Source organism: Macrotis lagotis, chromosome 2 (assembly GCF_037893015.1).
Source record: "Macrotis lagotis isolate mMagLag1 chromosome 2, bilby.v1.9.chrom.fasta, whole genome shotgun sequence".
Lineage (NCBI taxonomy): Eukaryota > Metazoa > Chordata > Mammalia > Peramelemorphia > Peramelidae > Macrotis > Macrotis lagotis.
Genome location: NC_133659.1, coordinates 311,218,446 through 311,244,934, shown reverse-complemented (window position 1 = coordinate 311,244,934; position 26,489 = coordinate 311,218,446). Strand labels below are relative to the sequence as shown.

Here is a 26,489-nt window from a genome sequence, read left to right as displayed (position 1 = left end):
CCCCTTCCTTTTAAAGATGAGGACAACCACCCTAGAGAGTTGAATGAAGGGTCTTTCCAGTTAGCAAAATTGCCAACATTAGATTTTAACAGAAATGCTGACTCTCCCCACTGCTTCATTCATTCTTTCTTTTGAGAATAAAGAATGCCTGTGTCCATTGGCTTGCCAACAACACTTCAAGACTTCTTGCTACCTCTCTACAACTAGCCCGACACAGACACATGGTGCATTCAAACTCCCTTGTGCCCTTTCACTCTGATGTCTTGATTGCTCAGATTTCTCTGTTTCTTTGCCTTTCTCAGATCTCTGGGCTTTTCTCCCACTGCCTTTCCCCACTTCCCTGGTCTGGCCTCTACTCATTCCACAACTCCATGCTTTAATGAAATACCCCCCACCCAAATCTGAAGGGTAAATATATTATAATCAAATTATCAAAGCTGTTTGATTAATCAAAAGATGGTAAGTAAAAGACAGAAAGTGGCTGTAACTACAAAATTCTAAATTTAAGTACCTCAGTCACACAACTTTTATTTGATTTTTATTCTGATTTTATCTCAAATATAAAAAGTCAAAATTCTTACACCAATCTTCAAAAGAAAACCATGCAGAACAATTAAAAATGTTTACAGCCTTTTGTTTCCTTAGTTTGCTTCTTTATACGAGATGGTTGTCAACAGAACAGACTTTTCATGAAAAATTCCACATTGTTAGGCCAAGCCAGGTCCTGGTCCACATAGATGGCCCCCAGATTCTGTTGCAGTGGTGTCCAGGACTCCAAGTTCTTAAGTATCAACAAGTATGGCACTTACCCAACTGGGAAACCTCAACTGTGGTTTACAAAAGGGGGAGAAGACAGCTCTCTCCTCATGTCACCAAATCAAAATTACTGAGTCTTGTTTTATCTGCTAGCTTTGTTTCTACTCTTAAGGAGGCAGCCTGCCCACTTGAGATAATTCAGGGAAGAAAAGCAAGAGGACATAAACAAGGCACCGAGGAGCAGCCGACCTACGGGCGATGACCATGAACAAGATCTAGTTCAGGAGGGCTTGAGAGCACACCTGGTCACCTCCCGGCAGCTCATCTCCACTTGGGCTGCCGGGGTCTCCAGCCTCCTCCTCTACAGAGAATGTGCTCCCCCGCAAGGGTTTTAAAGAGCTAATTCTGCGAGACTGTTCTGAGCTAGTTAATAAGAGGCAACCCTCTGGCAATACATTGTTTACTCTGAAATAGGTAAAATGTTCTGTTAAATTGTACAAAGAGAAGCATTAAGGAATCAAAACTAATTAAGGGAATTTTGCAAGTTGCATAGAGACTAAAGAGATCTGTACACTCAACAGCATTAAAGAATCCTGATGTGGCACTCCAAAGCCCCGATGTTCTGACCAAAAAAATTATACAACAACATATTTATAGGCTAACAACTCTTCTGAGTTGGGGAACATCAATACTGTACATTTTTACATTTTTATCAAATACATAGTTTGAGTTACAAAATAAGATCATGCAATATTACCTCTAAGAATACCATGTACAAGCTTTTTTAAAATCCCCAGTGTCATAGAATGTTAAGTGGGAGTAGTTTTATGTACAAAACTTGAATCCATAAAACAAAAATCCAGTTTCTTTTGGCTGTGTTATTCAAAAAAACTTCTCAAATGACTAAATTACTCTGAGAAACAGCTAGCCCATGAGATTTTTTCTAAGTCAATTTATGGGATTGAAAAGGTTTGCCCAGAATGTTTTTTAGAAGATGTCTAACTTCCTGTACAAGGAGGAATAACATTTCTCAATCAAGTTACATAATTTAGAATAGGAAATTGTCCCAATCTTCTCTTTCTACTTTCTTCATTTCTTTTGGTTAGCAATGATACATTTTCCAAACCTATTCACGTGAGTTAGAACTTGCACTTCAGATCTGGTGTGTTTGAATGGCACAAGATCTCATTTCAAACTGTGGCACCAATAATTCCTAAAAGTGTAACAGCACTCAATTTTAATTTATAGCAGCATTTTACACAATTGTGTTTTAAAAGTAGGTTAACGATTTGTGTACTGAATAATAAAATGTTTAAATTACATGTACTTTCCACTTTACACTCACTATTTACCATTTAGAAGTATTTACAAATGTTTATAGAAGAATGATTTTTAATCCCACATCTCTTCAAAATGCTAGATTTTTACACTATTTGCATTTTGCATGGGATTCTTAAGTTCTAGATGTCTTAAAAGTTTTAAGAGTGAAAAGAATTTAAAAACCCTCTATCATAATCTTTTTCCAAATGGAAGTGACGCAAGTTTCCCACTCCTGTTTTCATTGAAGAGTGAAATTTGAGGGGTTTGTTGAACATTAAAATGTTCTTCTAAATCAAGGTACGCTCCCCATTATATCTGATCTTTAAATTCTATTGGCTATTGTATGCCAGGAAAGATAACGAAGAAGCTCCCAGGGATTAAAAGGAATGGCAGAAACTGAGAAAGTATTTGAGTTTGATGCCAGTGTGCTTTTTGTAGCAGTGGATTAATGAAACAAAATGAATTAAAAATGTAGTCCATGATGAAAATGACTAATTGTATAAAGTAGGTTTTTCCCATTAAAAACACAAATCGATGCTTTTCCTAGGATATTCTGCACAAAAGGGTCAGTGACACTGAAGATGAATTTTAAGGCTGCTTTTCATGAGCCTATTTTGTATTATATTTCCAGGGTTTAGGTACTATGATGGTGGCATCTCATTCTGAAATGTCATCCTTACTCAGCATTAGAAAGAACTCCTATGTTTAAATCTTAATGAGGGAAAGATACCATATGTATACAAAACAATACCCTCAGATAACAGAGAAATGGTGTTTAATACACATCTATTCTCTCTAAATTCCAAGAAATTGTGAGGGCTATAATGTATCTTAAACATTAAGTGGCACTATAAACATTTTAATCTTTTGAAATGAGCTCGAAACACCAAAAAAACCACTTAGAGAAGGTTTGCTTTCTATGAGTCAATACTTTTAGAAAAGTACCTAGTCATCTCTCCCCTTGGCTTCCTTAAGGAAGGAAAAAAAAAACCGAACAAAAAAAAAAAAACACCTCCAGACAACCATACCAGGTAGATTGGTGTGAAAACCAGAATGCAGAGCAGTCTGAAAAAACAAAATAAAAATGAATTTGGGGAAAGGGAGAGGGCACACAGTTAAGGCATCTTAAAAAAAAATTCATATGGCTTTGGCTTACTGAAATATTTTTTACATTGTTAAAGAAAAAGAGAAATATCTCAAAGCATCTGAAAAATATGAAAACTGCCTGAATAGAGTGTATAACAATTCAGACATTAAAACGTGGATATTAAACACAGAAGCCTTCTCCCTGTGAAACTGTGTATGGTCAACTAGGTATTTATCTTACAGAAGATGGCAACCCCGAAGTCTGTGCAGAAGTTACATACAAAGAATTGTTGTCTGGAAGGGTGGGAACCATGGAATTTCCATTGGTTGGTGAGCAGCCCAACTTCAATTTTTCCAAATACTCAGCATGTACAGGTTTATGACACTGAAGAACTTTAATGGCATCTTCAACCTTGAACCATTCTCTCTTCCTTCCTAAAAAAGAATTATCATAAATGCTATTAAAAATCCATTGTAAAAGCAGCTTATTCCTTAATTACCCCTAACACTCAACAAATCATTAAATATATTAAGAGTTTGATGCCTCCTAAGGGATCAACAAGACTTAACTCCTCCGAATTTAAACAAAATGTCACTTTGATTTGGAGACTGTAAATGATTGCTGGATTAGGGAACAACTTCTAAACTGCACTTTTGCCTAGCAGTTTATTGACATAAAAGAAGTAGTTCGTCATAATAAAATGCTTAATTCTGGGTCACTTCATATAACATAAAATATCTAAATGTGGATGAAGTGAAGATAGCAAGAACATGATTAGAAGAGACCTAGGGCCAGGTCTCTATTTGCCAAAATTGCAATATTCTTTTACTAAGCATGAGCCATAAATATCACATGACTAAAGTTAGGATGCCAGCTAAAATAACATTAAAATAAGGTATGTTATTCCAGCATGTAGATTCAACTTGCCTATTAAAACAAAAAGATTTTCTCTTCAATATATTGGATGACTTTGAGTCAGCCAAATTCTAGTGATTTGACAAAAGTAGCTACAAATATTAAATGACATACACTTTGGGAATTTTTTTATGCATCATGAATTTAGTCAAACTAATTTCTAGAACTAGTTCATGGGTATGATCTGTATATAGTTAATTCTATCTATGTGCTTCTTTAGAAAATTAATAAAAAAAAAATATTTACCTATGTTAACAGAATCCTCCCAGTCTTCCAATATTTCAGTGACGGTAAGAACATAAACATAAGTGCGATGCTTGCGGTCTTGATTCTGCTTGAATATGAAAAAAAAAGATGACATTTTAATCTACAGGCTCACGCTTTAAGAATTATACATTTACCAACAATAATTTATAAAGATTTAAGGCATCAAAATGAAAATTAAGTATATTTACAACTTTATAAACAAGTATATTTATTTGTTTATGGTCTTAATGAGAGAAAAGCAATTGTCATATATCACATGAGCTGGTACTAAAGGCAATGTCAACCATCTTTCTCCATTACTGAAGAGCTGGTTCTTGCAGGCTATTTGCAGAGACTTTTAGATAAGTCACTGTATCAATTTAGAAATATACTAACTTAACAAAAATATGTGGAAACTGAGCATAAAAATGCAAGAGCAGAGCCAACACGAAAAATATTTAACATGCACATGCAAAAATTCATATTTCAAAACAAAAACTTCTTGCAACATATTGTAACAAATTTTGTAAAAGATTATATAATGAGGGCATCTTCAGTACAAACTGTGGCATGTAAACATAATGGAATACTACTGTACCATAAGAAATAAGGGAAGGAGTCAGAAAAACTTGGAGAAAATTGTATGAATTGCTAAGTATGGTGAGCAGAATAGTAGAAAAATAATCTATACAATCACAAAGACAAATTTTGACTGATCAATGATTAATCACATTTCTGTGACTCAGACATGCTCAATTATGCATTTGTTACCAGCTTTTTATCTTTCTAAAAGTGGGAAAATGAATATTTAAAAGTTATTTTTCTAACATTTTTGGGAAGGAAAGTAGAAGTATGCCAGTAAGTTCTTCAATGTCATAAAATTGGGAAAACTGAAGTTGAACTGGTCACCAACCAATATAAAGTGGTAAATTTTAGTTGGTAAATTTTAGTTAAGTGAAAAACTAAAGTCTATCATCATATCCAGAGTTTCATTTAAAGAACTACTCTGGTTCTTATTCATGTAATAGTTTAGAAAAGTAAACAGTGACTAAATATTGTTTACATTAGAGACAAGAAAACTAAATAAAAAATTCGCTAACCCATTCTTATTCACCTCAACTAATCTATTACCCAAAGCAACAAGAATGTGTGTGTGTGTGTGTGTGTGTGTGTGTGTGTGTAAGTAAAACTGGGTGAATGGGAAAAGGGAAATATGGCTATAGGTAATATAAATATAATTACTATATATATTATAAATATCATATAATACATATATTACCTACAGAGACCCCTTTCCCCCAAAACTGGGTTCACAATAGTTCCTTCTCATGTAGTAGTCAAGGCTGGTTATTAATCAGCAACCTTTAAATCCTGCCCTGTTTCTTCATCACCATCTAGGTGAGGACTACAGTTCTTGTGCATGGCAGTTGAGTGCAAATGACAGAGAGTCATCTGAGGATGGTGACAAATTCTTTGACCACAACAAAACTGATTATAATCTTTGTCAGTGGGAACAAACCAAAATAACAAAATCATAACTGATATCAAGTATTTGAAATGTTCAAGCACAAACAATCAGGGACAATTTGGGGCTATCTGTGATGGAAAATACCATCTGTATCCAGAGAAAGAACTGTGGAGTTTGAACAAAGATCAAGGACTATTACCTTTAATTTAGGAAAAAACCTGACATCTTATTATGTAATCTTGCTATCTCTTATACATTATTTTTCCTCCTTAAGAATATTTCTCTCTCATCACATTAAACTGAAACCAATACACACACACACACACACACACACACACGCACATACCATGGAAACAATGACTAACAGAATGCCTTCTGGGGGAGGGGAGCAAGAATAGGGGAAAAATTGTAAAACTCAAAATAAATAAAATTCTTTAAAAAAAATTTAAAAAGGGGCAGCTAGGTGGTGCAGTGGATAGAGCACGGGCCCTGGAGTCAGGAGTACCTGAGTTCAAATCCGTCCTCAGACACTTAATAATGACCTAGCTGTGTGGCCTTGGGCAAGCCACTTAACCCTATTTGCCTTGCAAAAAAAAGAAAAAGAAATGTTCAAGCACAACTTAAAGTCCTAAGAGTTTGTGAAAATGGCAACTTTCTGTAAAAGGAGATAGGGAACAACTCTTTCTCTATTTCTGAATTAGCAAACTTAGGCACCAAAGTAAATGAGTCTAACTACTTCTGTGGAGAATTTATAACGTCCAAGACAAAGCCTCAAAATTAGTACTGACCAAAATTACTAAGCTGATAACTGATACCATTAAGATTCATGAACTGAACACTCGGTCTCAATGTAGCAAAAGACAGTCAGCTTCAACTGTCACCAGGAGATGGGGCTGTTTCCTCAGTCAGGTTTCGCTCCCTCTGAGGAGAGGCTCTGCTCCAAGGACTTCGACTGCTCAATGTTTTCAATAGTCAGCCGCCACTGCCGCCAGGGAAGTGACCAGCATTACTGCTCTGAATCAGGTGATAAGGATGTATTACTCTGTGGGCTGCAGGAGAAATGAAGAGCTGGTCTGGAAGGATGCCACAAAGGCAGGATTCAAGTTCCAATGCATGGATTCTGATTTGTCCAACATTCTAGGGAGGCTAGGTCTCGAGAGATGAGTAAGATATTCTTAGTAAAGGAGGAGAAGCACTTCAGTAGTGGAGGGGGACTCTGGGAAGACCCCTTCCCCCCACTTCAGGGGACGGAGAGCCTATCATGTCTCATCAAAACAGTCTTCCCAAAACAGGACTGGGAACAGGACTGGTTTCTCTTGTACAGAACAGTGGTCAGAGATTCACTAAACCTGGCAGATCCTATGGGCCCAATAACTGAATAGTTGAAAGAGAATACATATATAGATATATAGATATGATTAAGAGCTAACTAGAGACAGCTAGAAATAATGCAAACCAGCTTTTATTAACTATTTTGAATCTTAAGATGATGACATAAAACACTTTTTTTTTTTTAGATTTTTTCAAGGCAGTGGGGTTAAGTGGCTTGCCCAAGGCCACACAGCTGGGTCATTATTAAGTGTCTGAGACCAGATTTGATCTCAGGTACTCCTGACTCCAGGGCCAGTGCTCTATCCACTGTACCACCTAGCTGCCCCCCATAAAACACATTTTCAACAACAAAAGCAGTATAATTTCAGTATAATTTTCAATTTTGTCCAGGAAGTTTTCTAAATCAATAAATTAAAGCAAACTTCCTATTAAATAACTATGGAAAACTTTCAAAAGCAGAGTTCCTGTCCATGAAATCCCTGCTTGCTTGGTTTTTAAACTACCAATATTTAAAAGATCAATTATCCAGGTGAGAACATCATGCTTGAAGATGCATAGCTATTTAGTTTAGTAATCTGAGTTAACTGCTATCCCCTTTCCCAAAACTATCAGCATTTCTCTTCCTGCCACCAAACAACATACAACACGTCTGAACACTGTGTAATTCTATGACCCAAAGACCCAGATCTGTATATACAGGGTTGGGGGAGTGGGTCTGGTCTTCTCTGCCTCCAGGACACAAGCCTCTGGGTCTTTGGGCCTGTTTGCCTGTCCCACTCCCCCTACTGCCTGTAGGATTCTTGATTTGTTTTTCAATTTCTTATAAGATTGGTTAATCAGAATCCAGTCTGGTGCAAATTTCAGGTTTTTGATGGAGTAGGTATGCAGAAGAGAGGCAATCTGCCTCCATTCAGACAGACGTATTGGTCAGAAAATATCAAAACATGTTTCTAACTACTTCAAGCTGCTCCTGCCTCCTTTTACATTTTTAGCAACTTGGTCTTCCAGAGATAATGTGGCTACAGTTAACTTGGAATCCCTCTCTCAGTTTTGTCAGCAGGTCCTCAGAAAGAGACTTGGGGCATTTGCTCTGTCCATCCTTGAAGTCTTTCTGACTAGGATAGGATGTGCCAGTTTTTATAACTTTGCAGGCATAGCCTTCAAAAATCCAGTCTCACCTTGATGAAACACCAGAAAAAGCTCTTATCAAGAAGGATTTGGTTCCTAAGGCATGCATATATATATAGCCATTGCTTCTTCTAGCAAGTCTAGTTTGTCTTTGCTATGCCAATGCCATCAAGTGATCTAATGTTAATTTTTGAAACCCAAAAACAGTTATAGGTGAGTATAGCACTCTTCTCCAGGTCCTTGATAAGCTGCAAAATCAAATCAAATCAAAACAAGCTACAAACTGGAAACAACCTATTCAAAGCTAGCAATGTGGCAGCCTCTTGGCTACTGGTCCTGAAGGAGAAACTCATGATTTGTGTCTGCTAAGAAAACAGCAATTTAAACAACTTTAGACAGCTGAACGGTGATATTTTTAGAACTCACCTCAAATATCCCCAGAAGTCTGCCTAGTTTTCCTCTGACACCAGCCTATAAATAAATAATAGGTTAGCTTCTTCAAAATATCGAAACTTTGTATCAAAGCTTTTTGCTCTAGCATTTGGGAGTTTTATTTCTTCCTGCAATGCTTGTAAATAATAGAATATAATAACAGAAATGACTTTAAGTAAGTCAATACCAATTTTCAGGAGTGAAATGTCATTACCTACCATGTCATTCACAATGTAGATGTTATAAAATGTTATAAAAGACTCAATTATCCCTTCATTTATATATTTAAAGATATTCTGCCTTCAACCTTTCACCAGGTTTTGCCTGATGGACTAAATTGAGTGGGAGTAACTAACTAGAGCTGAAAATTGGTTGCTTAAAAAATAAAACCCAATGGTTTATTTCATTCATTCATAAACATTTGAGTGTTTGCTACATTTCAAAGTTAGTAACTTTGAATTCACTTACAAATTGATTGCTTCAACTTGTTAGCACCATTCAAGGAAAAGTCTAAAATTATATCCTCTGACTCACTAGGACTAACCAAATAATTCTCCCCAGTGTTGGCCTTCTTTAGCTATGACATCACAGAATAATAGAGATGGAAGGGACCTGTCTCTTACTGGAGTCCTTGATGGCATTAAACAGGGTTTGGCTTTTTGGTTGTAGCATAGGGTAGTGTCTAGACTCATTCTCCAGATTCCTTTTTCAGGGATTTGCTGAAAGCTCAAAATTTATTTTCAATGGTGACTAGAATTCTTAAGTGTTTTAATATTTATGGCATTCATTAGTTCCCCAGAAAATATTGTTTAGGGTTTCTTTTTAGGCTGTGCTCTCTAGATCTTCCAGGAACTTCATGTTTCTAGAATTTCAGTTTAAACTTGTTACCCAGTCATACTCTGTACAGTTATGCCAAATGAGGCTCAGTGCTTATGGAACCCTTAGGGAAATGACCTTTCTCAAATACCTTAAAAGTTTGTCAAGTGTTTCCCACATGACAATGTAATATAGGCCTTTCCCCCCTGGGGACTGAGTATGAGTGTCATTTGCCTTCCCCCCCAATCACATGACTACTAGATTTCAAACTTCAACTTGAACTTTCAGAAGGACAGAAATATGTCTCCATAGAAAGATTTTAAACGATCAGATTTATCCATAGTCTCACCTCTTCGTATACTTCTCTTACTGCAGCTCCACCTGGTTCTTCCTCGGGCTCCATTCCTCCACCAGGAACAATCCATTGATCTGGATATCGACTGCTACTCACTAACAGCACCTGATAGAAAATAAAACTAGTTAAATCTTTCAGTGCCAATAAAGTGAATCAACCAAAGAACATTTAAACAATTCTTATGCCAAGAAAATTACAGAAAAGGACGCTATATGCAACTAATGTGCAATGAAGAACTGATGCCCTCCTTGGGAATACAATTAAACAAAAAAGTACGTCTCCTCATTAAAATTACAACCCACCACCACCACACCTATCTTTTTTTGTCATACTGCTCCTTATGTCCCTCTACTTCTCACCTCTCCAAGCCTTCACACCAGTTTATCTCCCTTCACCTGCTAATGCCCCGTATTTCCTTGTATACCCCTATTCCATAGACTACCTCATTTTTTAATGCATTATCTAATTCTGAGAGCACTAGGAATTCACATTAAAGCATTTAGATTTCTGCCTATAAGACACAAAACCTCTGATGTTATAAAACATGTTATCTCAAAAATCTAAATTTAGCCCTTTCTCTTAGATGAGAGCTCTTTGGAGAGGAATGCTTTTCTCCCTTAAATCTCCCTTAAAATCTTCACTCATTCACTAAACCAGTGATAATTGATCATTCCTAATTTGCAGAACTCTGCTTAGGTTTCTAACCTACAAATATGGAAAAATCAAGAGCCAACTGTTTGGAAGAGGTCAATTCTGCATATTTTCCAACTTGATTGCATTATCAGTCAGGTAAAAGGTAAAAGAAAAAGTCAAGAGCACAAAAGACCACCCTCAAAAATAAAATAGCAGTTATTAATACCCAAAATTGACATTTATATATAATTTACAGAGTTAGTTCTCACAGATGTTATTTTACAAATAAGAAAAAAGGACTGAGAGGTTTAGTGATGAATACCAATAACAAAAAAACTCCAAACAGGATTTGAACCCACAACGGTGAGTTCCTTCCCAAGAGACACTATTGAGAGTTACAGTGCCAACCTGGGGCCAGCTATGAATGGAGACAAAAGTATTGTTTTCGAAGTGGACCAAAGACATCAGTACAAGACAATGATCTGCTTCTATTCATGAAATGGATTTCAATGCCTTTTCCACAGTCCAGTGGCAAGGCCAAAGTCAGCATGCAGTGGATGACCCTGTGGGTCTGACCAAGCTCTAAGTGCTCCATAGAGCCTGCTGTCTTGTTACAATCACTGATCATCCTCATGCTTCCATTCTACTGGACAAAGTCTCCACATCCTCCTAACTCAATATTGGTTACCCTCGACCTGGTTTTTAGTCAGTCTGAGGTGTGGCCACTCTACATGCTCCAGCTTTCTGGATGAGGGGCGGCTAGGTGGTGCAGTGGATAAAGCACTGGCCCTGGAGTCAGGAGGACCTGAGTTCAAATCTAACCTCAGACACTTAATAATGACCTAGCAGTGTGGCCTTGGGCAAGTCACTTTAACCCCATCTGCCTTGCAAAAACCTAAAAAAAATTATAAAAAAGATGGATGAGAAGCCCTGAAAAGGCCTCAGCAGCCCTCACATCAGAGGTATAGTGCTCCCTGAACATCCCAAATCATGACCCTTAGCTACACTGAGGTATAATTAATAGGATTTGGAAACTGCTAATATGGAAGAAAGGGGTGGAAGGTTATGAACCTGGGCAATGAGGAAGATGGAAGCATTTATCATGAATCTATTATTCCACATGAAATAAGCTAGCTATTAATTCTATTTGACTTTTGCTTGCTTGGTTTCCTCCAAGTAAGTGCCAGGGCAGGGCAATAACTAAGGTTGGTATGGACCTGTTTGAAATGAAAGTTCCATCAGTTATTTTTAAATTTCGCTTTATACAAGGGGTAGTTATGGTTACTTATGTCCCAACTGACCACATGTCTTCCATAAATTCTGTATTGTCAAATGAAAAGTCTCCACTGTATTGCTGGCGTTTGAGGTGCAGCAGTCCGTTTCCTAGCATGCACTCCTTCCTCACCTGACCTCAGGATCCTCCAAGAAGCTCAGATTCACACCCTGGTAAAAGCAACCTCCCAAAGTGTTCACACAGGAGCTACGAGTGAGAAGCAGACCTTTTGAGGTTTCAGGATTAGCCCAGCTTGCTAAGACACCGAAAGAAGACAATCCTAACCTTTAATTACCAAATGAGAGCTATAGTACAATGGAAGGAATGTTGGGACTTCTATGCAATTCTTCTGCCATGTCCTTACAATCATGTTGACCATGGAATAACCCCTCCTTGAGCATCAGTTTCCCTTATCTGTAAAACAGGGAAACCACTCATATTACCCCACCTTCACTGGAGTGTGAGGGGCTTTCAAGGCACCAAATAACCATAAACTATTTGACTAAGGACTATTTAGAAGTTTCTGTTAAGTTCATCTTTCCATAAACATTCTATCTTGATTCTGCTAGTGAGCAGTCAGATGACCATTGACTAAGTTCCAATTAATGTCAGAATAAGCCCAATGAGATAAGTTATTTTAGGTGAGTAATGATGTACTACATTAGTATATTTCAAAAGCAAAGTAGTTTTTATTTGGGACTCAACTTTGTAGTTAAAGCATGTTTTAGGTTTCTAATGTATTTTTGAAAGTTACACCTGTTGCAAAACCATGGTTATACTTCCTTTCTGAGTTTTAGAGGCTGGTAATAAAAACAATTTGAGGGGTTGGTTAGGTGGCACAGTGGATAAGAGCACCAGCCCTGGAATCAGGAGTACCTGAGTTCAAACCAGGCCTCAGACAATAATTACCGAGCTGTGTGACCTTGGGTAAGCCAATTAACCCCACTGCCTTGCAAAAAAAACTAAAAACAATTTGTTTCAGCCTTATAGTCAACCACCTTCGAAGAGTCACATGGGCTATCTTAATTCACATTCATTCATCGACAGACCAGCTCCTCCTTATACTTTATTTTCTAGAGTGCTGTGCATTAGGTAGAAGTGACAGAATCCCTAACCTAGTAGTTCCCCTGTCATTAATACAATTAGATTCTGGTCAATCCTTCTATTTCAAACCTATTTATAATCCTTCTTTATGTTGTCTATAAATCACAGAATAACCTGGCTTAATTAGGAATAAAGTCAAGTTTTCTGCTGGTTCTTTTTCATTTCACTCATTTTTTTTCCTATATTAAGAGAAAATACTTCAAGTCTTCCATCCCCTTTAATATTCTATAAATGAATCACTATTCTGTCTCAACAGGTCTATCCTTGGCTATCAAGAATTCTTTACCATATAAGAAATAAGTGTCATATCCTTTGTAATCTTCCTTCTGTTAACTGATTTATAAGCATTCAAGTTCAAAGAAATGTTAATGTTTTCACTTCCTTTACTATTTTCCCTTTTTTCCAGAGTAGCTTATTTATGAGGATCACACCGACAGTCCACAATTGCAGTTTCTTCACATCTTTATCTTCAATACTAATTTGGACCTTTGCTAACAAAAGGTTATCAATTCTAGTGACTTCCTAATGTTCCTGGGAACATAAACTTGAATATCTAGTTTATTTAAAGTCCTTTACCTATAATTCTAGCATCATTCTACTATTATTGAGCTAAAATTGCCCTTCTCTCTATTCCTACATTTCTCAATTCTATTGACCCCTCACCTTCCACATCACAAGAATCCCTCTTTTCCATCAAAGCAAAGTTGAAGCATGAAAGCTTTGAGGAAGGATTTCTCAACTGGTTGTGCAAACTTGCAATCAGGAATTCCTCTTCATAAAGTTCAAATTTGGTTCCAGATACTTCAATTATGGAACTCTAGGCAAGTTGCTGAACCCTTTTTGCCTCACAATAAATACCTTTTTATTTTTTCTACTATTTATCAGTTTGAGAAATTGAATTTTAGGAATGATATTCACAAAGAGTACAACCAGTACTATGAGAACTAAGCCAGGGATATTCAAAGATAGGATAAAGGAAAGAGAAAGAAAGACTGGGGGAAGGCATGGTAGCATGGAGAGGATATATGGGTTAACATGGTTACTGTTTTCATTTATCCGAATGGCTCTCAGGTGGAGGTAACTGTCACAATAGTAAACTAAAAACAATGGGTAAAAGTTGACAATAGGAAGATTTACTAGAATTAAGCAAAACTTTCCTAGAAATAGTAATTTTCCAAATTGCAATGTCCACTCATGGAAGTCATTATCCAGATACTGGATGATCACTTCTTTGAATGTTCCTGGTGGTGGTGGTGGTGGGGGGAACGACACTTCCATCCAAACACAGATTATTCTGAAGTCCCTCAAATGCTGAACTTCAGTGATTCTGTAATTAATCTGCTCTCTATTATTTATTCATTCTTCCTACCCCTCTCTTCTTCAAAGGGGTTGTTAGTACAACCAACTGAATCCTGAAAACATTTTGTAATTATGAGACTTAAGAGCTGGCTAGACTCTACACAAAAAAGTTATTTGTCACTGGTTTGAATTTCTTCTTACTTTGGGCAACAAATGATGCTTCACTCCCAAGGACAAAGTATAGCAGAAAGCCTCAGGTTTAACTGATTCTAAGGTTCTATGATTTTTGTAAAAAGATGACTAGATTGAGAGTCAGAAGACCTGGACTCTAGTTTACCTTCTAGTATTTAGTCAACTTCTCAATTTACTCATCTGGAAAATGGAGATAATGATCTACACCTCATGTCGTGAAAGTAAAATGAGATGATGTGAAAATACTTTGTTGACTGTAAATTAATATAGAAATAAAGGGATTAATAACTTCAAAAAAACACCCTAGAGCAGGCTATCAAATATTTTATTGTTCTTTCAATGACTGCTACCCCCCCCCTATACCCATAGGAAGGAATTTGAATCTTGAATTCCCTGTAACTGAAGGAATTGGTTTATTTTAACTGTGTATTGTTCAAGACCAAGACATTAGTGTAAATAGAAGTTAACACTAGCTTTTAGAAAAGGTAAAATTAGAGACGAATGCAATGTTCACTTGTGATATTTGATACTTGGTTAGCCAATTACATTATAAAACCTGATGAACAACTAGATACATTTTTCACTTCCAGTTTTTTATGCCTTCACTAAAACAAAACCCAACAAGTTCCAATTACTATATTCTTCCAATCACTAATGTCTTTTTAAGACCCAAGATTCTGGGCCCTGCGTGCAGTTTCCCTCTATATGGCATAAGCAAACATTCATTTAGAAACTTCATATTAAAACTCCAGTTCTACTCCTGTTTAAAGGTGTCAGGTATGTCCTATTACTTCAGTTCTAACACATCCTTGTAAACCACCACAGAGGAATCCAAGGACAACAGTCTTTCCAGATTAGGAAAAGGAATGTTGAGGTAGCAAAATTGTTACTGTTTCCTTTTGTAGACAAAGCTTTTTTGAAAGAAAGCGTTCCTCTCTTACATACTCTTTCTGAATAAAATGTTTTAAACTCATACACCACACTTTGTTATTAGATAACATAAGGTTTCTTGAGGAGTACATGTGTATTTTATTTAAGCTATATCTCAACCAGTGCCAAATTGGTCTGCACATCCCAGCTATTTGATCAATGTTATGTGTAGTTTCTGGTTTGTCCTATCCTCTCCATCTAGAAATAATTAAAAAAAATTTTTTTTTCTTAATTTTATTTAAGGGAATGGGCCCAAGGTCAAACAGCTAGCTAATTATTAAGTGACTGAGGCCAGAGTTGAACTCAAGTCCTCCTGACTGCAGGGCAGGTGCTCTATCCACTGCACCAGCCAGCTGCCCCTAGAAATAATTTTTACTATGTATTTAGCACAAAAATAGTACACTACTAAAACAGTTATCGAGCTAATTGTTCACCCTCAGAAGAGCACCCTTCTCACAGGGATAAATGCCTTCTACATAAATCTCTCTCCTAATTAGCTCCTTTATCCTAGCCTAGAAATTTGTTCAGATTTTTCCTAGGCTAAACACAAACAACATTGACTTCTGCTAAGCCTTCAAGAGTCTTTTCTGTTCCCCTTCACTATTAAATTTTTCTGTTTCAATTTTATTACTCCTTGCATTCCTTCCCCACTACTCTACTAAAATCTTTTCCAAGATCACTTTGTTCTTTCCTTCTCCGTAGCACCTTACAATTTACCAGTTCTTCTTTGACAGTTTCTTCTCCCAAGCATTCCATGAACTTTGAGGTGGGCATTCCATCTTTCTATGCTCCCTCATTTTCTTTTTAATTCTGCCCACATCTTATACCCTGGTCATCTCCAGGTTTATAAGGGATAATCTTAATGAATAGCACTATTATTCCTAAATTTTATTTTTAGAAGCTAAAGTGAGTAGCAATTGAGTTTTCTGCAGTTTTCATATAAGGTAACTGGCATATAAATTAATTCTGTGATATTTCTAGGTGTACTAAAATAGATAATGTGAATTCATGTTTATATTATCAAATTTTTTTAATATAAAAAAGTATGCTGTGTGGCCTTAGGCAAGCCACTTAACCCCATTTGCCTTGCAAAAACCTAAAAAAAAAATATATATGCTTTCAAGATACTGCTCAACTTAGTGGCTTGTTTATCCTCTTTAGAGGATTGTCCAAACTAGGCACATTCATTCAGAGACTAAGGGTGAAAAAAGAAACCTATAATCTCTATAGGCTATGCCTAACACAAGTGAATCTAAACTTATCTATGGCTCTGGTATTCAAAGCTTGAATGCTTGCCTGCCAGGTTATCAGCCAACCTTAGATGCTGGCAGTGGTTAATTAGCGCTGCTTTTAAAGACACTACCTACTTCTGTCTAGGGCAGCTAGATGGCACCATAGTGCATAGAGTGCAGGGTCTGTTCAGATCTGGTCTCGGAAACCTTGCCTTCTTAGCTGTGTGGCCTTGGGCAAGTCACTTAATCCTATTTGCCTCGGTTTCCTCATCTGTAAAATGAGTTGGGGGGTGAAATGGGTTAACCAGTATCATTGTAAAGAAAACCCCAAATGGGGGGCACAAAGACCTGGACATGATTAAAAAAATTCTACGAAGGTCTTTCTATTACCAGAATGTTTTATTTTGAATTTGAAATATTTATAGTTAAATTTAAAAAATCTTTAAAAACTCTATCTAAAACTAATATACAGGCCACCAGCCCTTTTCTTTAAGAAAAGGTTAAATTTCTAAGGGAAGGGGGAGAAGGATTTATTGAAAGGCAACATGATCCAATAGAAATATCCCTGAATTTCAAGTCAGAGAAATCAGGTTCAAATTATGGCTCTAAAAGGGGGGGGGGGGCAACTATGTGGCGCAGTGGATAAAGCACCAGCCCTGGAGTCAGGAGTACCTGGGTTCAAATCCGGTCTCAGACACTTAATAATTACCTAGCTGTGTGGCCTTGGCCGAGCCACTTAACCCTATTTGCCTTGCAAAAACCTAAAAAAGAAAAAAAAATGAATTCTCAAAATTCCAGTTCCTAAAATTTCTGAAACCACCTTAAGTCTATAACTAGTTTTTAATATTTAAGTTGTTTCATAAGAGCTCCCATCTAAAATGCTTTAATGTTTATAAAATGTTTTTTTTTTTCTGAAGTACCTTGAGATATTATCCACATTTTAGTGAGTTGGCTATCCAGTCACAAAGGTGGGAGTGGGAAAAGAATCCAAATACTCCACCACATTTTAGAGTTGGAAGAGACAGAAAATCAAACTCCTGGTCAGATGGATGAATTCCATTCTACCAAAAATCTTCAGAAAACGGTGACATACCATTTGTTTACCTTTTGCCAATAAAGTTAATTTCAGAACCATATAAAACTGTCTGCTGTTTATGGGGAAAAAATGATAAAAAAAAAAAATGGAATGATAAAAAATGATCACCTCTCTATCCCCGTTTTTTTAATCCCAGTTTTCTTGAAGAAAAGTTGAGCAGTGGATACGAAATTGAGTCTCCATTTGTAATATTTCACAGGATCAGATGAAATAATATCCAATAATCATCTCCTTATTCATATTTTCCTTGGGTTCTATACAACACTGGGATATATTTTCCTTTTAGAAAGACACAGTGGGGACCATTTAAAGCTATGATGGTGTATTTTTTGCTCATGGCACAGTATCTTCCTTGGTTGTGAGGAATCTATCTCATCACTGAGCTAGCTAAAACTGCTTTAGCACACACCCTTTTACAACCATAGATGGGAGCTCTTATGGTATAATTAAATATTAAAAATTAGTTACATTCTCAGGGGCGGCTAGGTGGTGCAGTGGATAGGCCCTGGAGTCAGGAGTACCTGAGTTCAAATCTGGCCTCAGACACTTAGTTACCTAGCTGTGTGGCCATGGGCAAGCCACTTAACCCCGCTTGCCTTGCAAAAAAACCCCTAAAAAACAAAACAAAAATCAGTGTACTCAAATTCTTAAGGTGGTTTCAGAAATTCTAAGAACTGGAACTTTGAAAATTCATTTGCTTTAAAACCCTATGTAGGTTACAGATTTTTACCTCAAGGTGAGATTATTTTACTTGCACACAGTGACCACGTCTTATATACCTTTAGGAAGTTTCAAAAAGACTTTTTTTTTTGCTCATGGCACAGTATCATCCTTGGTTGTGAAAACATTTCAGGACCCAGACCTGGCTTCCATTAAATAGGTAATCCTCAAGATGGGTTGATTCCTTGAAAAGGAATACTCACAGACTGCATCATGAATCCACTGAAGTACTAAAATATATATATATATATATATATATGAATGTTATGTATATATATCATGCTGGGATTTTTTAAAAGGCTACTTTACTCACTCAAGACAAATCTTGCATAAAATGAAGTCAAAGTGTTTTCAAATCTTAGCACAGAATCTAGTCAAGTTTTATCAATTATAGCCTAAGTCAGTTATTTGTATGAAATCTAATTATAAGAAATAGCTCAAGAGTTTCTTGGGTCAAATTTAACATGCTAAATAATTTTCCTACTCACATAAAAGTTTTGTTTTTATGTAAATGTATATCTGACACTAATTCTAATGTCTGACAGTCTGGATTCTGACATTATATGGCACTTGGACCACAAATTATTATCTAATGCTCTAGCATCAGTGAAAGAGGCTTAACATCTATTCAAGTTCCATTTTGAAAAAAAGAACTATACCAAAAAAACCCCATGTAAACCACTAATAAAGCATATCACAAGGAGATCACATATATAGAAGACATAGCTATCTAACTATAAATAGATAGATAGAAACTTACACACACACACAAAGTTTGAAACAATCTGGGTTTCAGTCAATAACCATTATGATCTTGGCCAAGTCCTTCTGAGCTCCATTTGTAAACTGGTGATGACTTACCTGCCTTCTTCACAGGGTTTCTGGAATACATGAAAATGTGAAAAGACTCTGAAAACTATAAAAGTGACATGGAAGTTATTTTGAGACTGTTAATTCCTCAACTAGTAGTGATACAATAAATGGAGCAGTCAACAATTATGAGGTGATGGTTAAGAACAACCAAAAGTTTACTGAAGACAAAATAAAGGTCAAGCACTATATTTTCTAATTATGAAAAAGTCTGCCTCAAGGTACTGTTTGGACTAAAATTCTAAATTTATTTTTTTAAAATTCATTCCAAATATCCCTGAGACAAATCTGACTTTAGTAGCTTATTTATTTGTGTATCAACCAATGGCCAGTTTTTTAGTTAATAGTTCCTATTAAATAGTTCCTATTAAAACAATTAACTTTAAAATATGGAGCAGTCTTGTTATCACATACTTTTTGTTTCTTCCTTAAAGATATTATTTCTCTCTCATCACACTCAATTTGGATCAATGTACAACATGGAAACAAAGTAAAGACTGACCAATTGCTTTCCGTGGCGGGGGGGTGGGGGGGGTGGTGGTGGTGTAAGACTGGGGAGGAAAATTGTAAAACTCAAATAATATCTTTAATAAAATAAAATAAAATAAAATATTGAGCAGATATAACTTTCAGGGAGGTACAAGGCAATCAGAATCTATTTATTAAAAGGTATGATCTATTGCTACCATAAAATGACAAATGGCTACTGTAACAACTTCAGTTTTCAATTTTCTAAAGACTAAACAGTCAATAGAACATATCAGGATCACTCAAACCCACAGTTAAACAGTCTAATCCTACATAAACTATCAGGTCTACAACTATCAAACCAAGTGAAACAGTATTTATTTATTTTACCATGTTAATTTTGGTACCCCAAATTTCTATGTCTTTCTAGAAGTGTTCCAATTCATTTCAGACAATCAAATATCTAGGACAGCTATCAGTTGAACAGTTGCTACAACTGTTTCTTAAATGACCTTTCAGAATACTGGATGAATAAAATGATTTTTATTAGGAGGGAAATTTTTAGGAGGACATTCCCAACTTCAACAGACAATTTTCTATTAAATAAAATTCATCAAAAATCTGAGATAAAAGCAAAATTATATTAGTCTAAGAAAGAAAACGTAGCACTCTTTAATTATGAGAATGTTTCTTCTATCTTGTCCCTCATTACATTCAACTAGGCTTGGGTCATGAGAGGAAACTATATAAACAGGAGAAAAAGCTCTTCTAAGTACTGCAGTGGGAAACCAATAGGCAACAGAGCCCAGCCTAAACATTATGCTCTAGAAGCTAATAGAGTTTAAAAAATAATCTAAGAAATCAAAATATGATTGAATTAATTTATTTCAAAAGGAAACAGCAATTGCAAGTTTAGCAATGTGTATGATTACATGAAACTAAGACATCTCCAGGAAGCAACATGGAATAATGGAAAGAGTTCTGGTTCTTTCTGGGGGGGAGGGGGGGGGGGAAGAGAAATAAAAAAAATCACTGAACTGGTTGGTCTTCTGTGTTAAAGCTATGAGGAAGGATTAAAAGTATATGGAAGCACGTAGCACACTATATAGAGAAGGGAGTATATTTCTCAGATGCCTGAACTCCTTTTTTGTCTGAAACTAGAGGTACTTTTATTTACATATTAGTTGTGGTTTGACAAAATCTTGAAAACACCTGACTCCAACGCCCTTTTAGCACTGGTGGGATTCCCATTCACCTATGGCACAAGAAGGTGCACACAGTCACACATTTCAGATGGTCATTGTCTTAATTTTACTTACAAGGTTTTAAGCAAAAAAAGTGATGAAAAAAAGCTACTGAAACTTTTTTTAAATGCAAAGCAAAGAAATTCAGAAGGAAGCACAATTTTCAAAGTTAATTATGGTATTTATTATCTACCTGCAGTAGAAAATAGAGATCCAGTGTTCATATATAGTCCTTTCTAAAGGGTTAAGGATGATGAATGGTAATGCATGGCACCCAAGTGCCTGATGTACCTAGAAATCTCTATTAGCCATTTCAGAAAATCTTCTACTAGATTCAGATCTGAGTTTTAAGAATTGGAGTTCTAAATAAGTTTCCTTCCCTTTATTTTCCTTGAAAATATTGTTTGATTTCTAAACGTGTTCAGACTGTCGCCATTCCAAAGCACATTTGACAAGCAGCAGTGGCAGGTCCCCTTCACCCCATAGACTCTAGCTCTTCACTGGACTAGGTGAAGTTAAGTCCTCTGAAACAATATAAACCTTGTTAAGAGGCAGAATAAGAGAAAGTATGTGGGTGTCAGCAAAATCTGGGTTCAAACCCCTTCACATCCATTAACCTAAGCAGTGCACATGTCAACAAACATCTCTGAGCCTCAAATGTACCTGAAGGGATGAAATATCAGGAGCACCAACCCAACAAAGCAGAATATAAAGTGCTACAAAAATCACATCATGTGATACTTAAAAACTTTGATGCTTTAACCAAGAAAAGAGAATGATTACAAAAATCTGACCATTAAAGACAAGTTACATAACTATTCTATTTAAAAAAGAATTATATTTATGTTTCTTAAAAAGCAAGAATGCTATATAACCAGTCAAAATATCATTGTATTAGATAAATATTCTAGATCACACCTATAGCAAAAGCTGACCTGCACTTGCAATCAGGGAAATCAATTCTGAATTTGATGGAAAATAAAGCCAGCCCTCATCAAGACTACTAAATTTAAGTCTTCAATCACCAATTTGGTAGGAACCATAATGATTTGAGCTAGTTTCTAGAAAGACTGGTGACCAAAATCAGACCGAGGAATTGTAGGTGAGGATGACCAAAGAAAACAAGAGTACAATAAGGAAGGGAAAAAATTTACTCTTGACTAGAAAAACAATTATTACAACAGGCAGTTCCTGCAGTTTGAACACATTTAGATCTAAGATTCATTCTCTGACACCATTTTTATCTGTTTCACTTATGAGTGAAAAAGAGCCAGAAATGTTCCACTTAAAGGAATTTCCCCACAAAACACCTTAACTTCATTCATTTAATGGAGCTCCTTTGAAGTATACTTCCCCCCAACACTTAAAAAATATAAACATAATTTATCATTTTACTGTTGACTCTGGTCATCAACTTTAATGCTCAAGATTTACTGAGTTATAAGGGAATTTTCATCCCTACAGGAAATTAATCTACACTACTTGTACCGGTTTTTTGTTTGTTTGTTTTTTTACAGTTTATACTTCCCCCAGTTGCTTTTGTCCCCATTTGTGTCGGGCTCTAGATAGGCCAATCAAATACAAGTACTATTATCATGGGAAATTTCTAATCTAACTTGGCTTCTCAGGTTCCTTTTGCTTAATTTTTGGCTATATCCTACTTAAGTGAAATCTTAGATATTCTCTAAGATTAAATTCACTTCAGTAACTTTTGCTCTAATCATGTCCATGAAATTTTAGTAGGAACTTGTGTTGAAAGACAAAAACAAATTTCATGCCCTAAATCTGCTTTATGGTGGCATGGGAGTTAGTCTGGGTCATTTATTAGAAGTTCTGGCAGTTTCCAAATCAAGTTGAACAGACAGGTCCAATAACAGACACAATCAATCGAGAATCAATTGGGAAAATTTGAGAGTTGATGCTTATTTACCCACAGGGGGGATGATTTTAAGCCAATGCTCAAAGACTAAATTTGGGAAATATTTAATTAGCATTGGAGTGCCTGAGGTTATAAAATACAGAAGTCAGGATTATTTCAATTAACATAGTAAAAAACAAAAAAATTGATCGGCTAACCAACTTTCAGTTCTTCCGTGGGTTAGTCTAAAATAATTAATTTATCTATAAATCAGGACAACATAAGCAAGCAGGCTTTTTTGTTCTGGTATTGAGAGTTTAGACAATTCACCATAATCAAAAATTCCCTGCCTTATACATGGTTCGGTCAAATCTTGAGTCTTCATGACCCGGATATATAGTTTTCTTGGCAAAGATACTGGAATGGTTTGCCTTTCCTTCACCAGCTCATTTGACAAATGAGGGAACTAAGGTAGACAGAGTCCAGTGACTTGACTAACCAAGGTGGTCACTGCCAGTTAAGTTTTGAGGCCAGATCTAAACTTCCTGACTCCAGGCCAGGCACTCTAGCCACTGTGCCACCAACCTTCAATTGGTCAACTGCCTTCTTCCCCTGTCCCGTCCTCCATTACCTCTCTCCCTACCTGAGGGCCCCCCACTTTCTGAAATTAAGCAGAGAAGTACTAGCTCTGCAGAGAACCAAGTCTTGCTGGGTCAGTGGTACCACCTACTGGCTGGCACTGAGAACTGATTTCCACCAATCCTTCAAAGACCTCCTCCCAACCACTGGCGGGTCGCCCCCTCCCCCAAGTTTATAGCTTTCCCCCCACCAAGTTTATAGCTGTTAGTTCCACCTTGGGAAACTTCAGGGGGAAGGGAAGTTCCTTCTGAGGGCCAAGAAAGGAAGCCTATCAGTCATCTCCCAACTAGTATTACAAGCTCACATTTACATAACCTTAAGAGATTTACTAAGCACTTTACCTTCAAAAATAAGAAGAGTTTAATGTGAGTCAGGCCGGACACCTACCATACCCCTCTTTCAATAGGAAACCATTATTTTGTAAATAAATGTACACAAATTGACTTTTGGAGCAAAGTGGGGATACTTTCTGTATCTGAACTCAAAATCCAAGGAAGTTATAGGAGGCTTTTTAAAAAAAAAATGCCTAAGGATTGTGAGTATTGACACAAACTTAATTTATCCGCACATTCCCTGTCCCACATAATTGCACAAATTCAGACTCCTTATAAGGTGTCCTTGGACACCGTATACAGTCCCTTACTAGGTTCAGGATTTTTTCCACTTGCCAATTAACTACTCCCTATTTCATCAACTTGTTGGAGATTGACAATGTCCTTTAGTGTCTAAAATTGTACCGCAATGTCAGTCTGGATATCATGATTAGGATGAGGTTTTCCAATAACAGAGGAATACAGAACTCAATTTCAACTTCCTAGCACAAGAACTAATAACTAGGAAATGATTAAAAAACCTCAGACTATCTGAAAAGAATTAGACTTCAACTTGGAACATAACAAACTGGTTATCTGGTCTCCCAGCTGCATAAGAAACTGAGCCTCCAACCCAATTCTTTCTCAGTTTGTAGCCAGATTCTAAGAACTTTTGACAGAAGCAAGAAAAACCGACTCCTGACAGGAAATGACAGAACTCAAAAGGTCCTGGGGCTTTAAAAAAAAACAAACTCCTATAACCTTGTATTTGGGCCCTCTTGCTACATCATTCAATTGCTTCTGCAGATACATATATGTTTAAAAAATAGTTACTGCTTCAAGATATATGTGTAGAATATTCATGTATGTGGAAAAGGCTAAAAAAATGAATTTTTTTTAGTCTTTTCTATTTGGGGCCCTCTTGCTACATCATTTAAATGCTTCAGCAGATTATGTTTAAAAATAATTACTTCAAGATCTACGTGGAATAGTCAGGTATGTGGAAAAGGCTAAAAAATTGAATTTTTTTACTCTTTTCTATTTGGGGCCTCTTGATACATCGTTCAATTGCTTCTGCAGATATATTTAAAAATAATCGCTGCTTCAAGATACATTGTGGAATATTCATGTATGTGGAAAAGGCTTAAAAAATGAATTTTTTTACTCTTTTCTATTTGGGGCCTCTTGCTACCTCATTCAATTGCTTCTGCGGATATGTTGAAGAATAATCGCCGCTTCAAGATATTAATGTATGTGGAAAAGGCTTAAAAAAATGATTTTTTTTTTTACTTTTCTATTTGGGGACTCTGGCTACATCGTTCAATTGCTTCTGCAGATATGTTTAGAAATAATCGCGGCTTCAAGATATATGTGGAATATTCACGTATGTGGAAAAGGCTTAAAAAAATGAATTTTTTTTACTCGTTTCTATTTGGGGCCTCTCGCTACCTCATTCAATCGCTTCTGCCGATAGGTTTAAAAATAATCGCCGCTTCAAGATATTCACATGGAAAAGGCTTAAAAAATGAATTTTTTTACTCGTTTCTATTTGGGGCCTCTCGCTACCTCATTCAATCGCTTCTGCCGATAGGTTTAAAAATAATCGCCGCTTCAGGAAATTCACATGGAAAAGGCTAAAAAAAATGAATTTTCTTCACTCTTTTTGCGAGTGTTCCCAGGATGCTACGGGAAGCTTCCCTCGGTCTGAGGTCATCCCCGGAATCAGGAGGCTGGAGGCGCATTTCTCAACTGCACTAAAGAGCCGAGTTTCCACTTCATTTTTTTAGGAAAAGCAGGACTGCTTCCTCTCGTGCCATGACGTCATCTTGCCCCGTTTTTGCCGCCAGCTCCCCGGTGCCCCCCGCCCGGCCGGGCTCCCGGTGCCCCGGGCGGGCGCCGTCGCCGCCAGCTCCCCGGTGCCCCCCGCCCGGCCGGGCTCCCGGTGCCCCGGGCGGGCGCCGTCGCCGCCAGCTCCCCGGTGCCCCGGTGCCCCGGGCGGGCGCGGGCACACACAGGCCGCGCCGCCCCCCGCCCGGCCCCGCGCCCACCTCGTCCTCCTGCTCGCTGCGGAAGCACAGGCAGGCCGCCCGCTTCTTGAAGCCCTCGCGGTCGTAGGTCCTCGTCTGGTTCGGCTTGAACTTCATCATAGAGGCGGAGGCCCGCCGCTCCCGCCGGGGCTCGGGGGCCGCCAACCCGTCCGAGGGCGCGGGGAAGGGGGCCGGGAGAAAGGAGGCGGCGAGGCGGGCGCGGCCGCGGGGCCGAGCGGGGCCGGGCGGGGCCCTAGAGCCCGCGGGCGCGGGGGGCTGCGCAGCTGCTGCCGGCCGGGCCGCGCCTCGCCATGGAGCCCGCTCCGCCGCCGCCGCTGCCGCCCGACTCGGCGCCTCGTGACCGCGGGGACGGTTGGCGGCTCCGGCACGACTGCGGCGGCGCCTCGCGCTCGCTCTTGTGCCCGCGCTCTCGTCGCGGCTCTCGCGCTGCTTCCTCCGCCCCGGCGGCCCGCGCGCTCGCCTCGCCCCGGCCCCGCCCCCGACGCCTCCTCCCGCGCGCGGGATTGGCCGGACGCGGAACGGCGCCCCCGCCCCTCGCGCCCTTATTGAACTTGGCCGGAAGCCCCCCCGCGCCTGCGCCCTAAGGGGATTGGCGGACGAGGAGGCGGGGCTGGGCGCCGCTGGGCCGAGCCGGGAGGGGAGAGAGCCAGGGGGCGCTTATGGAGCGCCTACTGTGTGCAGAGGAGAGAGACCCGGGCCTCAGGCAAGTCCGCAAGC

At 38.0% G+C, this 26,489-nt stretch overlaps 1 protein-coding gene across 2 annotated transcripts; it reads right to left on the bottom strand.

Moving 5' to 3' along the window:
• Positions 1-508: 508 nt before the first annotated feature.
• Positions 509-26,008, bottom strand: NUDT4 (nudix hydrolase 4). Of its 2 annotated transcripts, none has more exons than XM_074226583.1 (5): positions 25,773-26,008; positions 9,850-9,960; positions 8,679-8,723; positions 4,325-4,412; positions 509-3,597 (listed from the first exon to the last, which is right to left on the bottom strand). In XM_074226583.1, the coding sequence occupies exons 1-5, from the start codon at positions 25,869-25,871 to the stop codon at positions 3,395-3,397; spliced, it is 546 nt and encodes a 181-aa protein (XP_074082684.1). In that variant the 5' UTR covers positions 25,872-26,008; the 3' UTR covers positions 509-3,394. The 2 variants fall into 2 exon arrangements, with proteins under 2 accessions (XP_074082684.1, XP_074082685.1); XM_074226584.1 differs by having other exon boundaries at positions 4,325-4,409.
• Positions 26,009-26,489: the final 481 nt, after the last annotated feature.

Excerpts from the sequence above, each read along its gene's own strand:
- NUDT4 (XM_074226583.1), bottom strand. The coding sequence starts at position 25,871 with ATGATGAAGTTCAAGCCGAACCAGACGAGGACCTACGACCGCGAGGGC. Across the intron at positions 9,961-25,772 it reads GCAGCGAGCAGGAGGACGAG|GTGCTGTTAGTGAGTAGCAG; the intron begins GTGGGCGCGGGG and ends ATTTTCTATCAG. Across the intron at positions 3,598-4,324 it reads GGAGGATTCTGTTAACATAG|GAAGGAAGAGAGAATGGTTC; the intron begins GTAAATATTTTT and ends ATTCTTTTTTAG.